We start from the raw sequence: 16,896 nt of genomic DNA, 5'->3' as shown, positions 1-16,896 counted from the left end.
TCATCTTGTGTGCTCAGAACAGCAGGCCTAAAGTATCCTGAAACATTATCTTCACACACCAAATCCAAAATAAATTGTCATCCTTTCCTCTTTGAATTTGTTTGGTGGCAGCAACTTGTCTTGGCATGAAATATTAGCCATATGGACACTAGAATATCTGCTTTGACCTTGACCTCAGAATAAGTGCTGCCAAAAGTGTGAAGATAACTCCTGTCTTTCATTTCCAAGAGTGATGCTCCATGAGTATAGCGTGATCTGCTCTGCTGTTTGCATCTCACTGTACAGAAATATTTTTTTTTTTTACTAGGTGTGTTCTGCTAAGAACATATTGTGTGGCTGGCTAGGAACTGGTAAGCAGTATCCCAGGTGATGGTTTATTTGGCAGAGATATTTATTTGAGAAATAACAAAAACAAAAACAACCCCCCCCCAAAAAAAAAAAAAACCAAAAAAACAAAAAAAGGAGCTAATTTTACCATCATGGGAAGTGCACTGCTTGTAATTGGCTCTTGCTGTGTTCACCAGTGTTTTCATCTTCTGGATGCTCTGCAAAGTAACAGGCTGCTGGGGGCAAGATGGGGTGAATTTTCTCGGTTGCAGAGCTCTGCTCTGTTCTGGTTCAGAGGTGATGGTTAGTGATCAAAGTAGAGCATTTAGCTGGGAAAGAAGAATAGGTACTCCTCCTTTGGTGAGTTTTTGCTACATTTATTGCACTGCTTGCGAATGGGTGTGAATGATGCACAGGACTTGGGATAAACACATTTCATGGCATTTGCATCTGCCAAATGTGCAGCAGAGCCCTAGGGCCCAGTGGACACCTAATCAGAGATCTTCTTTCACTTTCCCAAGTCCCTGTCTTCCTTTTCTGCTGGTGCCCATAACGTATACCCAAGTAGGGTAGAACTAAAAGGCATAATCGCTCACAGAGAAAGCTGGCAAGCCTGGGAGGGGTGGAGAAGGGGGCAGCCTTAGTCTTGGCTGGAAGATGATCATTACCCAGTTTGGAGTCCTGCAGCTTTGATGAACTCATCTCTCTGATTTGTTAAGGCTGTGACAACATTTTTCACCTTGACACCACTGGTTGAAATTCACACTAGCACAGTGCTAATGGTGCCATCTGATGATGCTCAGTGGACTGTGCAAAATGGATTTATTCTGTGTGCTTCCTAGTGGGCAGAGATCCACATTACACTCGACAGCTTCAACATATGGAAATGGTGACGTGATTGATGTGGTCCCTGCAGGTCACGCTAACTCACGGTGTATTAGCCCTGCGTCCCGGGGAGGCTTATGCTACTGCAGCTGCCCACGTCCATTATCTGGATTAGGAATAAATAGAAGAATGGATGTTCCCAGCGGTGTGAATCTGGCACCTCGTGAAATAATGTGCACTATGGAGGGTAGTGGGAGGCAAATTTCACACAATCCAATCCCACAGCACATGTGAGCACAGAACAGGTTACAACCAAACATTTGTATATGGGTGAGAAGGGTGGTTCTGTTAGATTTGAGTCAGATCCCTAGTAATCATGTGGCTTTTTAAAATGGCTGCAATAGCTATGTTTTCTTGTTCATTTTTATCATTTGGACATTTTCCATGTCTCAGATTCTAAAATAAATGACTAGATGTTCCAAAGTTGCTAAGTAAAGGATGGCATATATAACCCGAGAAGCCCTCTGATCAGACATCCCTTCTTGACCTAATTTTTGGCAAGGGCTAAGCAGCTGGTCTCTTAAAAAACAGATTGCTTAATGGCACCCAGGACTGGAGGCAGCCAAATTTAGGGTTTTTCAGCCAAAGGGATGAGCAGACTAAGGCTTCCCATAATGATACAGACATTCATGTGGAGGCCTGCCTGGCCAAAACAAAAATGAAAATGTCTTTTGTTTCTACCCCTAAAGAGTAGGATGCTTTGTAGCTTCTACAGGGAAATCACCTGCTTATGGCATTTCAAGGGACTCTCCTGAGGCCATACTGCAACCTCGTCTCTCTTTGCCACAGAGATTCCCTGCAGTCTTCCCATTCCCACCTCACTGCTCCCACAGCCCCGGGGCCGCCACAGCCCCTGCAGATTTTCCTTTCTCTTCCTACTTTCCCAGAGAAGCCAACAAAATTGGATACTAACTCTTCTGTCCTTCTGCAGAAAACGGAAGATATTTCTTACTGCCAGATGTGCAAGCCTGTTCCCTGTCGGCTGGTCCCTCCCTGGTGTCTCACCCTCTCCCTGTGCTTTTTCCTCCAGGTGTTCTACTGATCTTGGCACTGACAGAAGAGCTGGTGTTTTCTGTTCAGGTACTGTCTCCCACTGTCTCCTCCTCTCAGGGCTTCCCAATGGACACTACCACTACCACAGCCATGGGAGCAACACCTCGCCACAAAGACCACCACGTGGCAGAGCCCCTTCCCACAACTGCTCACACCATTCCCCATCCTGTCAGCTTGGCGGAGAAAGCCCCTTCCACCGGGCAAAAGCAAGCGAGCGGCCCTCACATCAGTGAAAAGGAAACGTATCATTTATACAACCAGAGTGCTTTGTACTCGGGACAGACTCGCCCCAAGGGGAAAATATTCCAGGTTTTCAAAGGCAACTTCACAGAGTCCTCAGAGCCTTACCTAAAGACCACCCTGCACTCTCCCTTCCCTACCCTGAGGAGCCCTTTCACAGACCACCCGTTTCAGTCCCAGACCACAGCATCCAGCGATCCAAATGGCACGGGGCTGGCAAGAACTACACACTCAGACCCTTCTCCCCACCGCAACGCCTCGGGAAGCCTTAGGGAAGCAGAGCGAGGGGACGGGGCCGAGCTAGTGGTGCAGGAGGCAGATTTTGCCACCACAACTGCTGGACCATCAACTGATCCTGAAGCAGTGTCGGTGCCTTTTAAACCCACCCGCTACGGCGTGTGGGATATGCTGAGCAAAAACAACTCTTGGGTAACCTTGAATCTCAGTACAAACGTCCCTCTGTTTGCTGGCCCTGGAACTGCAACAGCAGCAGCGGGTCACTCGGTTCAGACCAGTTTTGACGTCAGCGTCTCCTCCCTGGCAGCAGGAGACCCCAAGGGACCTGCTCCAACACAGCATGGCGTGGTGACTAACACAACCTTGCTAGGCAGGGCTCTCTCTGCAGCACCTGCCACAAGGTTGTCCAGCTCCCTTTCCACAGCTGGCTCCACCGCCACCGGGAACTTCCTGAACAGACTGGTTCCTGCTGGGACCTGGAAACCCGGGGTGCAAGGAAACATCTCCCATGTCACCGAGGGGGACAAACCCCAGCACAGAGCAACCATCTGTCTCAGCAAGATGGACATTGCCTGGATCATCTTGGCTATCAGCGTACCTATATCTTCATGTTGTAAGTTAATTGCTGCTTTATTTTGCTTTTTCTTTCCTTAAAATTCAGATTTCGGCTCGTGATTCAAGGAGGTGGAAAGCTAACGGAGACAGGGCAGCTTGAGGTGGACGAGAAGCAATCACTAGACAGGGATCACATTCACTGACCAAAGTGCTTCGCTTCAAAATGCAGGGCCAAAATGTTTGTGCTCAAAGCATATACTTGTTCTGTTGCTATTAGAAATCACTTTGGGACCCTCCATTTGAGGGTGTAACACAAGGCTGAACAACTCTAGAAGGTGAAGCAGCTTTACTTCAAGGCATTTAAGCTGGTAATGAAAAACTGTGCAAGTCTTTAATCTAGAAACCACTATATGCTGCCCTGGATTTTCAACTGGATTTGAAAAGCCTATTGCTAACACAAAGTATTAATGACAGTTGTAATGACTAATTCCTTAGGAAACACCAGTTTTCCCATGCGATAGAATATTTCATTGCAGGCAATTTGTAAACTATCAGACTTTAAAGTCTGATAATCAGAGTGCTGGTTTCCTCCATTTTAATTCCAATTTGCAGCTGTTGAAGGAGAAGGAAGAATTTTAAATCCTGGCCTTCAGACACCAGGATTCAGCCACGGGGACGACCAGGGCAGGTTGGGTTCCCAGAGCTGGCTTAGAGTCTTGTCATTTGACTAAGCTACAAAAAGCACATGAGAAACAATGAGGAAGCTTGTGAGTGGATGCTGATGTGTCCCCTGCTTAGCAGGGTTATATCACCAAGGTAGGACAACATACGCTCTGGGCTTTCACTGTTGTGGGGTGCGATTGTGCTGCTTTGTCTGGAGTGAAACAAAACCAAATGTTTCCCAGCCTTTGCTGCCTGAGGAAATATTAAAGGGTAGCAGCCAACAATATTGTGTGTTAATTCAGTCATTTACATCTACTAGCTGTTCTGAGGACAAGGCTAGATAAGCTGACTGGGAGAGTCTTGCACACAGCTTACTCCTGCCAAAAAGGACAGTGCTGCTGTCCCCTGCCATCTCTGGGGCGCAGCCACCTGATCTTGCGCCTCTCCTTCTGCCCGGGCCTGACTGACACTTCCCTGAGACACTTCCAGATTGCTGAAGTGGCCAAAAAGTGCTCGCTTTTCTCTTTGGCACTTTCTGTCCACCCAGTGAGTTGAATCAGCTCCCTGCAGGGTCAGGTGAGCGTGAGACGTGGAGCGGATGAGGCTGCAGGAATATACACCTGGAGGGGCAGCCACACTAATCCTTTCAGCAGCTGCAAATTCTTGGATTGGCTCAGCGTCTCGGTTAGGCTTGTCCCTTCTGCTGTTGTCAACGTGGTTAAAACCACGGGTGAGAACAAAGCTTAAACCTAAAAGATGGAAAACCAAAATAAAGATAAACCAAAGCAGAAGTGTGCATAGATACATCTGCAAAAGATGGAGAGGAGAAACTGGGTTATAGCACATGATGAGAAGCAGTGATATTTGATGATTTTATGAACAGCCTTGTCTTATCAATCAGTAGAAACAGAGGATGAAATAAATTCTTCCAAGCATTATTTTTTCGGACAATATTCAGAAAGGAAGGTGATCTTAGTGGAAAGCGTCCAAACAAAATAAACCCCAAAATACAATACCATACAACGCAAGCATAGGAAGCATAACCAGTGTGTACACTGGTGTATGTCTCTGCCTGCAGTGTGCCACATATGAGCTAATAAGTAATGATAGTTGTTATTTTTATTAATAACAATAATAATAGGAGTCTGTTGGCAGGACTTCTAACGCACTATTCATTAAATAGTGGTGTTTAACCTTTTCTTCTTATCATATGTGCCATAACAGTATGTGTTCATATGACTGTGTCTGTTCTGTTTCTTATCTTTATAAGCTACATTTTTTAAAAAGGCAAATGTTATTTTGAAAATTATCTATACCAGCTCTAATATATCTGAGTGTTTAAATGATGCAGATATTTAAGTCCTGCTTTGAGGACCAGATTTCTGAGGATGGTCTTCAGTGGGACTCTCCTTTTAAAATCTGGGGATCCTCAGACATATTTCAGAGTTTAAAAGACTGGCAGGTAGGCTTTTAACTGGGATTTTTTTGGATCTGGCTGAAGTGCCTAGGGAATTGCTTTCATCCAAAAGTTATGCCGTTAAACTATTCCATGGTAAGTGCTGTTGTACAGGCATAAGTTATTCCTAGAGGAGAAGAAAAAGAAGTTATAACAGCTTAAAGCATTTTTACCCAGATGCACATGCATCGGCCATGGCTCCCCTCTGTGCTGCACACTGGAGGGGCACTTTCTGTCCTGGCCCTCGGGCAGCTGCGTGCCTTCAGCAGGGTGCACGGTGCAGTCCGGGGTGTGCAGGGGACTGTCGCCACCTCCCGGGCACAAGCGCCTGCAGCTGAGGACAGAGCTGGCATTCACTTCTGGGCTAGGGGGGGCTGATGCTAAGAGGCGGTCGAAGCGTACAGCCCTTTGGATTTCATTTCATCTTCAAGGCATGAAAATGCTCTCACAGCTGCTGTGGGCATGGACTGGGAAAACACTGTCCTGCCCCCGCCTTGGCATGCTGAAAGGTGGAGGCATCTCCGACATCAAGACTCGGCCCCATGCTTTTAAATATCTGATCTGCCTTAGGAGGGAACCACGGGGAAAGTCACCGATCATGGGAGGCTGGAAGTTATTGCTACCCCGGAGCTGCAAGCTGGCAGCTCTGTGCTCAGGCTGGCACCCTCAAGGCTGCTGGCCAGAGCCACCAAGAGGGGCGGTGAGCCCTGAGCTGCTGCTGGGACATCTGTGAGAAGGGATAAGGCCCTGCACCAGGCAGAGAGGCAGCCCCAAGGCAGGGAAGTTAGCAACAAACCCTGGAAAGAAGTGGAGGGAGGTGAGGAGAGGCGACCAGAGCCTGTGCACAGCTGCAGAGCTGCAGGAATCTAATGAACTCGGCTCCCTCCTCCTGCTAATGAGCAGTGCCCCTCAGACAGCTCGCTGACCTCGGGGCTGTTGCCAGAGCCCTTGCAGAGCTACGCAGTGGCCGGTGCATCTCTCCTCTGCCAGGAGCCCTGGTCCCTTTCCCTGGAATCCCTCCCCTGCACGAGGAGTGTAGCGAGGAGGCTGGAAAAGCCTTCCTTCTCAGGGGGCTTCTGGGCACGGCTTGTGCTGCCCCACACCACCATGCTGCAGAAACATGTCTGTCCCTCTCGAACGCCTGGTGCAGTAGGGCCCCGCACACTGCTTGCTGTCACATCTTTTATTGACAGGCACCTGTTAAATGAAAACCTGTGGGCATTTTAACTTCCGTAGCAGGGGAAGTGACCTGCTGGAGAGTGACTGCAGGAGCCCTTGGCTCTTCGTCCCCACTGGAAGAAATGCCTGGGATGCTGCGCTTCTTGCAGAAGAAAGACCCCACTGGGGCTCCTCGCTGGCCCATCCCTGCCATGGGGATTTGCATCTAAGAGCAGGAAGCAGCAGAAGCTTTGTTCAGCATCGTTGTGCTCTGGCATCTGAGCCTCACTGTGGACTGGCAGGTCCTGCCAGCCATGCTGGTGGCACAGCTCAGTGGCTATAGCACTAGCCCAAAGACCTGGGCCTCAGGAGCTTGCCTACTGAAATAAGAGATGGGGTTTAGCCTCCCTGTCCTTACAGTATCTTTTTCTTTAAGAATGCATAGGTTTCTGAGTCCCACTGAAATCCCTTAAAATGCTAGCCAGAAAAGTGATGCTTTGAATAGGAATGCTTGAGCCATGTCTGCTCTGTGAACCTGGGGAAATCATTTCACCTTTTGCTGCTTCAGTTTCATGATACAAACAACGGGGGTAATGTTGCTAATGCTATTTAACGGCTGCAAAATGGAGAATTCTGTATCATTGCATTCCCAGAAAAGCAGTCATATATAACACTGATATCTGTATTTTATGCATGTCACAGTTTGAGTTGTTTTTGTGGTGTCCTTCAGGCAGCCTTGAACATTTTTGTGCACATGCAGTTATGTGTGTGTGGCTGCCAGCCTCTGCAGTGCAGAACAAGACACAATATGAACTCTTTTTAAAACCCAATATCCCGGTCCTTGGGCTCCCAGTACTTACATCTCTGTAATTACAGAATGGCACGATAAAATGTAGAAGAACAGAAACTTGCAAATCAGATGCACAGAAGTCAATTCATTCAGTCAGTTCTGCTGACACAGGAAAACACGAGAGGAAGGCTGAGCCTCTGAACACAGGCGTCAGCAGAACTCAAAGAATATATGAAGAATTGCCTTGGACCTAACCCCACTTAGATCGCATTTCATGCACTGGGATGCTTTCCAAAATTATCTCACCCATTTTCTCTATCACAAAGCCTACAAACGTTTGCGTCCTGGTCTGAAGCGGGAGAGATCCCAAGCCCTGAGTCTAATCCCCAGGTGAGAGCTCAGGCTGAGCTGGAGAAGAGCATCCTGTCTCCAGATGTAAGCAGTCACGGTCGATAACCAAACCCATTGTGATACCTTTATCATGGCTAAGGCTGTTCTACTATAGATGGCCACGGTAAACAAGGAAAATTGAAAGAAATATGGAAAAACCTCTATTTTAGTAAATGAGGCAAGGATTCAATAGAAACTTCATTTATGTTATGATCTACAGGCATAGGGAGAAGTAAATGAACATCCTTCAGTCTGAATATTTCCTGACTTTTAAGCGCTTGCAATGTTCAGGTTTGTTAACATTGTGTTTTGCATGGGAGCTGGAGAGTGGGGCATGGGGCTACGCAGCTATATAAGATTGGTAAAATATTTAATCGAGTTGAAAAGAAAGACAGAAGACTATCAGGAAACTGTAGGGAGTTGGTATGATCTCATTACACTGCATTTATGAAGCCGGTATTGAATATGGTGTATAATCCTGGTGGTTTACGTTTAAAAAAGAAACCACTGGAAGAGTAGAAAAGAGCCATTTGAATGATTTAAGAGCTGAGACATCTTGTGTCACCAAGCAGTCCAAGAAGAGGCTGAAGCCCACATATATAAGGGACATTTCTGATAGCATAGTGGAAACTTTTAATAAAAAAAAGCAAAAGCAGATTGAGGAAGTGGCGGCTGAAGCTGGAGGTATTTAGACAACAAGGGGAATGTAAACATGTTGCCACAACAGAAATTAAGCATTGAAACAAACTTTGTGGGGATGGATTCGTTATCCGGTCATTCCACGTCCTTAAATGAAGGTGGATATTTTCCCATGAGATAGGCTGTACCTTAAATGCAGCTTGTGGTTAACAGGTGAAAGTCTCCTGGTTGAGCAGGTGTCGTGCAGTTGAGAGTATATGACAGATATGTTCCCAACAGCCTAGAAACCTGTAAATCTGTGAGAATCTCATTTCTCCCATTTGTGGGATGTATTAAGTCTTGTTTCGTGGGTAGGGGGGACAGATAATGCAGTTGTAATTTGCCTTGGGGTCAGAAAGAGGCCAGCATCATAGCTGGAGCTTAACAGCTCAGCCCCTGAATGTGTGGGTTGACTTTTCTCCCTCCAGACTAGCCACAGGTCAAAGCATATGAGTTAGAAATGCTTCTGAGCTCCCTGAACCTCCAGTGTCCACAAAATTGCACAGAGCCCTGCTATTTCCTAACATGTATCATCATCTTTGTATGTAGAACTTCAGGCTGACACAGGGACAACACTGAAGTGTCATTCTCAGGGCACTAGCTATTGAGCGGAAAAGTTCGTCTAACTTTTCAGGCGCGAGTCCTTGAAAACCAGAGAAGTTAGCCGCCTGCCTGCCTGAAGGGTTGGCCAGCTCTGAAACAGAGGTGATATACATGGCAGCGCTGAACAACAGCACTTTCTCGTCCTTATGAGGACATGACATAATGTACCAGGAAGGATAAGCAGGCTATTGCAGCTACTGTTTCTCTCTTCAGCTCTGTTGTTGTTATTGCCATTTCTCCCTTCTAGACCATCTCTGCCCTCTGTGTATTTCATCCATTTAATATGTCCTTGCTGGCCATCGCAACTGTCTTTCTGGAAAGAATTTTTTTCTGTAATACACATAATTCTAGTCATAGGAGCAAATAGATTTTAAGAATATTTGTAAAGCTGTACCTCATTCATAGTATTGTTCTGGAAGTGAGCAGTCCTGTGTTAGCTACGTTAATTTCACTAAAATATGCCCCCAAAGGGTAGTTAATATGAGATGAAAAGGGAACAGCCTCATTCCAGCGCTGCTGTCCTCTCCGTCCCTCTTAAATCAGGTCTCCTCATCTTTGAATTGGGGCAGCTTAGGTAAATAGCCTTCTGCTAAAATATGTTATATTCAAGGAGGCTCAGGAACCCATTTTCCACAGTCTTCCATCCGTTTGCTTGTGTGTGCACTAATGTTAGAGGGCAAGAGTGTAATTAACGGAGAGAGCATTATTGCTGTAGAGCAGCCATATCTGCACATGGCAAGGCCATTTCCTGCTGGAAGAAGCAGAGTTCTCGACTCAGTGTCACCGGCTTTCCAGCCCATAAAACCCAAATCTGATACTTCTCTGTCAGCAGTCACAATGTTTTGTAAGCTGTAAAACCTCAGGTTTTCAAAATAGTTGCACAGTGGTAGAGTTGGCTTTACTGGGGCTCTCATATCCTCAGGCACCTTCAAAAACGCTCCGTGCCTTAAGGAGTACCAAAAGGTCTGTTGGAACTCGCCAGCAGTGGGGAGGACTAAATGTAGGTCCTGCTTCACTTTCTAATCTTAACAAGCCTGCAGGCTGGGCTGTGACACAGAGAGCATAGCAGCGGAGCAGGGAGCAAAGACGTAGCCCTTCATGAGGATGAGTGTTTCCCCAGGCAGGGAGGGCAGTTCTGGCAGCCCCAACGTGGTGCCTGCCTACGGGCGCAGCAGCAGGAGTCGGGCTGTCCGCACATGAAGTTATTGGTGATAGAAAGAATGAAGCAATATGAGTCAAAGATAATAGCAAGTTTGATGGTGACCTGCTTTTCTGAAACACGCAGGAATAGTGTGGGAGATTTTTCCATTAGTTTCGGAAGATTTATACAATAAGCTCACGTTTCCCTTTGAAGAGACATAACCTGCCTGAACTCAAACCTGTTAATTTATTTTTTTCTTAGTAGCATATTGTTTTGTTTTAAATAGAGCTCTAGCCTTGCACTTTTGTATTGCCATTTTATGTGAGTAGACGGAAAAAAAAATTAGACGCATGGCATATGAGTAGCTGCAATGTTTGTCAAAACATACAAAGCAGCTTTGACCTCTCTGCAGTCTTTTCTTTCCTCTGGGCTATAATTCTAATAAATAATTTTGGCTGTAGCTGAGAAAATAATATATTTTTCTGCTTCATGAATATTTTCTCTCTTTCTTTCTACCATGAGGGGTTTAGAAATAATGGAGTGAATTTACGAGAGGGCATTCCCTATTTCACAGGTACAAATCAAACTAAGTACATGTCCAGCTACCTGTCTGTCTATATAAATCAGGCAGATTATAAGCACAACTGGTCAATTAATTCCACAGGTGTAAGATAAGCACACAGAGCTTATGCATTACTCCTCTGAACAAACCCTTGTATGCACCTCAGCTTATGCCTGAGCCTGGACCATTGGGAGCAGTAAGTTTGTTACAGTGGGTTTGCCTGGCTTTCATAAAATTGCCAAGATTACCCATCTGAATTGCGAGAGATGACTAAACCAAAAGCAATTCCAGAAAATAACATTCAACCAGCTTTGCGTTGGGCCCACCTGCCTCGGGCGCATTATCCTGGCATCTCTGCAGTCAATGGGTGCCTGTGGCCTTGAGACCAGACAGAAAATTGTATCAGGGAGTTTCACTTGCTGGTCACTTCATCTTCATCTTGCTTAACTGCTCTACTTTAAGCTCAAGTATTTCAGACTGCAGAAGCTTAAGTGTGCTCCACAGATAAGAAAAAAAAGCCAGGCTCAGACACCACCAGTGCTCAGGGAAGTGTGGGGAACAGATTATGCTTATCAGTAGATCCCACATCCTTATAGGGCTGATGGAGACAGGCAGGAAAAGCCCAGCTCTGGGGTTAGTGGTACCCTGGAAGCATAAGCTACGTGGGACAGGTGCCAGAGGGGATCTCCACACCACCTCACCACTGTCTCATCCTGCTCAGGAGCCCTTGCTGGTCACTGATGTTTTGGAGCATGATCACAACGTACCCAAAATCCAAGCTATGAAGGGCAGGTGAGAGAGGCAGGAATCCGTGGCACTTCAGGGCAGAAGCTTTTGGTATTAAAGACGTGCAGCTACAAGCATTTAGGAATTTGGTATGTGAGCCTAGGACAGGTGTCTCTCACTGCCCATTTGGTAACGTGCCCTTTGCTGCAGCACCTGAATGCATTAGAAGTAGAAAAGATCTGCACAGAGGCATCCTTTGCAGTCCCTGGGGAGAGCCCTCTGTCCTAGAGGGTCTATAAATCCCTGCTTAGGTATTAAAATAGCATCAGCTACAACACCAATACTTTCCATTAGCCACACAGCCATATCCTGAAGATTATAAACTCACATCAAAAAGAAAGTAAAACCTGTATATTCTGCCAAGCCCAAAGCCTCATCTCCTTGGCCCAGATTCTGACTTAACTGTGTGGGGTTTGTTAGGAGAGAGCTAGATCTGGCTGAGAGTGAACTGTATGAACAAAGGTCACCAGCCCTCTCCTTAAGTAACGTAAAAAACAAATCCATTGTACTGATGAGTCGTTATTGAAAGGAAATAACCACATTTTTTACATGTTTCTATTGACAGCAGTTCTACTGACAGTCTGCTGCATGAGGAGGAAGAAAAAGACATCTAACCCAGAAAACAACCTGAGCTATTGGAATAATGCTATTACCATGGACTACTTCAACAGGCATGCTGTAGAGTTACCAAGAGAGATCCAGTCGCTGGAGACTTCAGAGGTACCTCACTTGCAGAACTAGTGTCTGAAAACTGTAACCGTAGCCATGCTGGGAGAAGGGCAGAGGAAGTCGTATTAATAACACCTTGAAATCCCTGCGCACATTCAGGGAGAGACAGCTTTTTGAGAAGGAGTTGCCCCTGCGCATGTATAATATGGGATAAATATGTTAACCACAGTGGTATTGCCACCCTGTTCCCAGCCATTGCAGATATATTCCATATTGCTGTGGGGTCATGGGAGTTAACCACCTTTTGGTGAATTTGTTCCCGGGTTTCTCTTCCTTTTGAGCCTAAGGCCAGCGTCTAGGCATACCATGACTGCTTAGGAGAGCTCTTTGGGCTGGCTTGTTACTGACAGTCAGCCCTTCTAATCTGTCTCGTGCATGTCCCCCACAGCATCAGATAAAGGGGTTGTGGGAGTTAGCACAAATTTTGTGCATTTATGTCTCAGGAGCTGCCTATAGCTTCTCCAGTTCCAGTTCAGGGAGTGAGCGTTCCCAGCATATAAGCAATCAAAACATCAGTATATGGGAGTGTGTAGTGGTGGTGTATACTCATCCTTTACTGGTTCAGTGGGATTATTCATATATGGGCAGGTGATCTTACTGATGGCCTCAGAGATAGAGAATAATAAATTTGGTTAGTTCAGAGGTATTTAAAACCTAGAAACAGTGGAGAGTTTGGGTTTATACTGAAGTAATCTTCAGATCAGCTAGCTGACTCAACTCATCTCATTAAATAAAATCTTAAAAAGAAGTGTTCAGAAACGAACCTGTCAGATGTGATTAGACAAGTACTCACAGTCGCTTCATTAATCCCACTTTGCTGGCAGTTATGTTGCTCAAACTAAGGCAGGATCTGGTCTAGACTTACCAAGAATCAAATCAATAGAACCATAGAATCATTTAGGTTGGAAAAGACCTTAAGATCATTAAGTCCAACCATTAACCTAGCACTGCCAAGTCCACCACTAAACCATATCCCTAAGCACCACATCTGCAGGTCTTTTAAATACCTCCAGGGATGGTGACTCAACCACTTCCCTGGGCAGCCTGTTCCAGCGCTTGACAACCCTTTTGGTGGAGACATTTTTCCTAATAGCCAATCTAAACCTCTCCTGGCACAACTTGAGGCTGTTTCCTCTTGACCAGTGATAGACCTATTGACATGTGGAATGGTCTCCAAAAGCTGTCATCTGAGTCATTTAAACCTGATCGGAACATGACTGAACTGCAGCGCGCTCAGTTAGCTTGGAACCGTATATGTGGCTTTCTGACCTTAAAAAGAAGCTGAAAATGCATCTTTGAAGAGTCAAACCCAACTGATAGAGAGGAAACTGTTGCAATGCATCGTGAAAGTGGAAAAAAAGATATCAAAAAAGAAACATGAAAGCTTAAATTCTGCTAAGGGACCTGAAGTTTGGTGCATCTGACTTCTGTGTCCCCAGACTGAGAAAGAATCAGCGTGACTATCAGAGGAGCTCTTCACTCGCATCTCCTACTGCCTGAAGAAGCTCTCCAAACTGGCTCACCAAACTTAGCTCTCCAGGAGCCCGAGCCCCCAAAATTCAGGCACTTTTGGAGGATTGGGAGAAGTGATAAAAATAGCAGTTGATTCCTCACATGCATTTGCACAGGGCAGCGGAATGCCCTGGTGTGCTCGTGGAGGGTTAGGGGTGTGAAGTGCTCACCCTGTTTCTCTTTCTCCTAGGACCACCTCTCTGAGCCGCGCTCCCCTGCCAATGGTGACTACCGTGACAGCGGGATGGTCCTTGTGAACCCCTTCTGTCAAGAAACACTATTTGTAGGACACGAGCAAGTCTCTGAAATATGACCCTACAGCTGCCCACGTACTGCAGTTTCATCTCTAATGTCTCCAAATTATAAATAAATATATATATTATAAATATAACCTTTGTGTAACCCTGAATTACAAGAAATGTTTTCAGCTTTTCTTTTGTCCCTCAGAATTGTCAGCCCCTTTTTTATAAGTGTGGTAAAACTTTACAGAACAAACTGTGGCTTTATAAAATAAAGGTATTTCTAAGCAAAACACCTGTCAGGTGGGCTGTTTTCTTTGCTGTCATTTACAATCTGCTGCTAAATATACTCGGTCTGGAAAAATATGGGATAAGGCTGGGTTTGGTGGAGACAGCATGTGTTGGGTACAGCACCCTGCATCCTACGTGAGATCACTCAGCCTGGCCATGAGCGTTGCTGCTTGGTGAATGTCCCTTCTTGTACTGTAAAATGACTTCGGTCACTCCTTTCTTCTAGGCTGCAAAGCTAGAATACAAACCAGACAGGACCAGCTCAGTTGCCAGAAGCAGTCTGTACGGCTCGTGTGCCAGTCTTGTATCCTTTGAGTGACTCCAGTACCGGGATATAGAAGGGCTCACCTTTCAGAGTCCCCCTTCCAGTAGAAACCAGCCAGGGTCTGCCAGCTCAGCATGAGGAGAGAAGGGGAGCTGGGCTTCAGTGGGATGATGAACAAACCTGACATATGCATGGCATCCAGGGCCACGCAAGACACAGGCAAACCCATCAGGGTAGTAATGTTGCCCCGTGACTTTTTTATATTATCTTCTTCAGGCTTAAACAGGAGAGCCAAGTTCCAGTTTGAGCTCCAATACTGTTTTACATGAGCACGGACAAGAATGACTTTTTTTCCTGCACAAATGTCATAACCACGCTGCACATTGGACTCACAGCAGCTCCACTCTGGCCCAATGAGTCGAGTCCTGAATTATTTCTTGCAGAGCAAACAGCCTCAAAAGAAGGTACATAGAGAGCCCCCTTCAAAGGAACATAAACCTCCTCTGAACTGATCAGAAATCTTGAAATCTAGTGACTAGGGACTCCCACCAATTGACCACATTTCCACTTCCCCACTGTTTTATTTATCTTATGTTCTTCGGCTGCTAGTGCCATTGAATCAAGTTTCCTCATAGCCCCCTCTCTCAGAATGTTCTTACCCCCTTAGGAATGAAAACACAGTGTTTCAGAGCAAAATGGCATTTCAGTCCTGCCCAGTTAAGCACTAGATTGCAGGCTGTAATGGTGTTAGGGGAATAGTAGGGGTGAACAAAGCTTAAATGATGGACTAGATATAGGTTGTTACAAGGAGAGGCTAACAGGAAATGATGTTGCCTAAATCAATGCTCTCTCTTTGAGTAACCCAGAACCATTACTGTGGGATCAATTTTCAGTTTTGCTTCTGAAATTTCCTTTTTTGTATCGTTCAGCAAGTGAAATGGCCTCTGTCCTTTCAGGTCTCGGCCAGCCTCTCCACACCTCTGGCTGTCAGTCCTTGTAGATTATTTTCTACCTGCACTCCTCACTTCATCAGGAGCAGGGATTTTACGCCCTGCTCCAGCTGGCTGCTCCGTGCCACTAGGTGCTCAGGTTTATCGCTTGGTTGTGTGAAGGGGAAGTTTGAGCAGGACAGGGCTGGCATAGCATTATTAACCATATGCCTTGTTCAAGGGCAGGCACGGCTGGTACCAGAAAAGGGAACTGTAGCAGCAGCACATCTGGTCCAGCTGTTCCCACCTGCCAGCAGTGTGCTGGTGGCTGCAGTTAGTCAGAGCAACCTGACAGCTTTACTAAATGATGGCTGGAATCAAACCAAGACGCAGCTCCCCCCAGGACCAGGGGGCACAGTGGCATTGCTGTCCCTCCTTTCTCCCTGTCCCACATGTGCATGTCTACTGTGCCGAAGCACAAACATGAATGTGGGCCACAGGCTTCCTAAAATTAGAAAATTGTAATGTTACAGGGTCTCTCCTAGGTATTTGATTTTCTGCTCAGTATCACAGAGTAAAGCACCACTTCCCTACAAGGTGACCAGGGCAGGCAGGAAGACATGGCTGTGCATGGACATGGATTGCGCTCTTTGGGAATATATCTTTTCACCATGGGGTAAATGCTATGCAACATGATAGCTGTGATCCTCACGATCAAATACTAAGTGGGCTCCTGCAAATCACTCGTTGATTTGTGAGTAAAAACTTCCAGACAGTCATGCCAAGAGGGAAAGCAATCTCATGAAGACCTTCCTCTTCCATTTCAACAGGGAGGTGGAAAGAGAAAATAAGGCTACAGAGAACTAATTTCAATTCCTTGCAAAAAAGTCTGTGTTTTTACATTTGTTTTCTGTACATGGTAATTCTCTGGCAAGGTAGTTTTATTTGACACAGAGGAAGTATGCTGAAAACGTGTGTAAGAAATAGAGGAGGATTCCTCTCACTTTGCTTAGTGATCCAAATGCAGAATGCCTAGAAACTAGCCAAATATACTTGCAAAGCTGTGAGATGCTGCGCTATTCCTAGGCTTCACACAACCTGGAAACGGTGATCTGACTGTAGGCAATGCTGACTGTAGGCAGTCTCACAGTTTTCAGACTTAAAAAACAAGTGAAACAGACTCCAGCCACCAACCCGGCAAGCCAGGATTAGGCACCCGCAGAAGACGGGGATTTCTGATTTTATTCCATCTCACCAAAGACTCACCACCGCCCCTGTACAAACCTACACCGCATTAGGGCAATGCCCAACATCAGCACATTACAGGCATGCCTACAAAGATGCACACATGGTAGTCCTACCCTGGAACAAGTCTGGCATCCTGACTGTGAGGCATCCCTGTGTGTA

The 16,896-nt window shown here is 46.0% G+C and overlaps 1 protein-coding gene and 1 long non-coding RNA gene across 7 annotated transcripts in view; one reads left to right on the top strand and one right to left on the bottom strand.

Moving 5' to 3' along the window:
* The window catches only part of TMEM108 (transmembrane protein 108), a 253,085-nt gene extending 238,782 nt beyond the window's left edge, over window positions 1-14,303 (top strand). For all 6 annotated transcript variants that reach the window (XM_080387264.1, XM_080387266.1, XM_080387263.1 and 3 more), the window contains 3 exons: window positions 2,243-3,355; window positions 12,090-12,244; window positions 13,956-14,303. In XM_080387264.1, coding sequence (XP_080243390.1) covers window positions 2,243-3,355; window positions 12,090-12,244; window positions 13,956-14,078 — 1,391 coding nt within the window. In that variant the 3' untranslated portion in view covers window positions 14,079-14,303. The remainder of the gene's footprint in view (window positions 1-2,242; window positions 3,356-12,089; window positions 12,245-13,955) is intronic.
* The window catches only part of LOC308063828, a 59,584-nt gene that overhangs the window by 33,942 nt on the left and 8,746 nt on the right, over window positions 1-16,896 (bottom strand). The window lies entirely within an intron of this gene.

This window comes from Falco punctatus, assembly GCF_963210335.1.
Source record: "Falco punctatus genome assembly, chromosome: 4".
In the NCBI taxonomy this organism is placed as follows: domain Eukaryota; kingdom Metazoa; phylum Chordata; class Aves; order Falconiformes; family Falconidae; genus Falco; species Falco punctatus.
The sequence above is the reverse complement of the archived record's forward strand: the minus strand, read 5'-3'. Positions and strand labels throughout refer to the sequence as shown.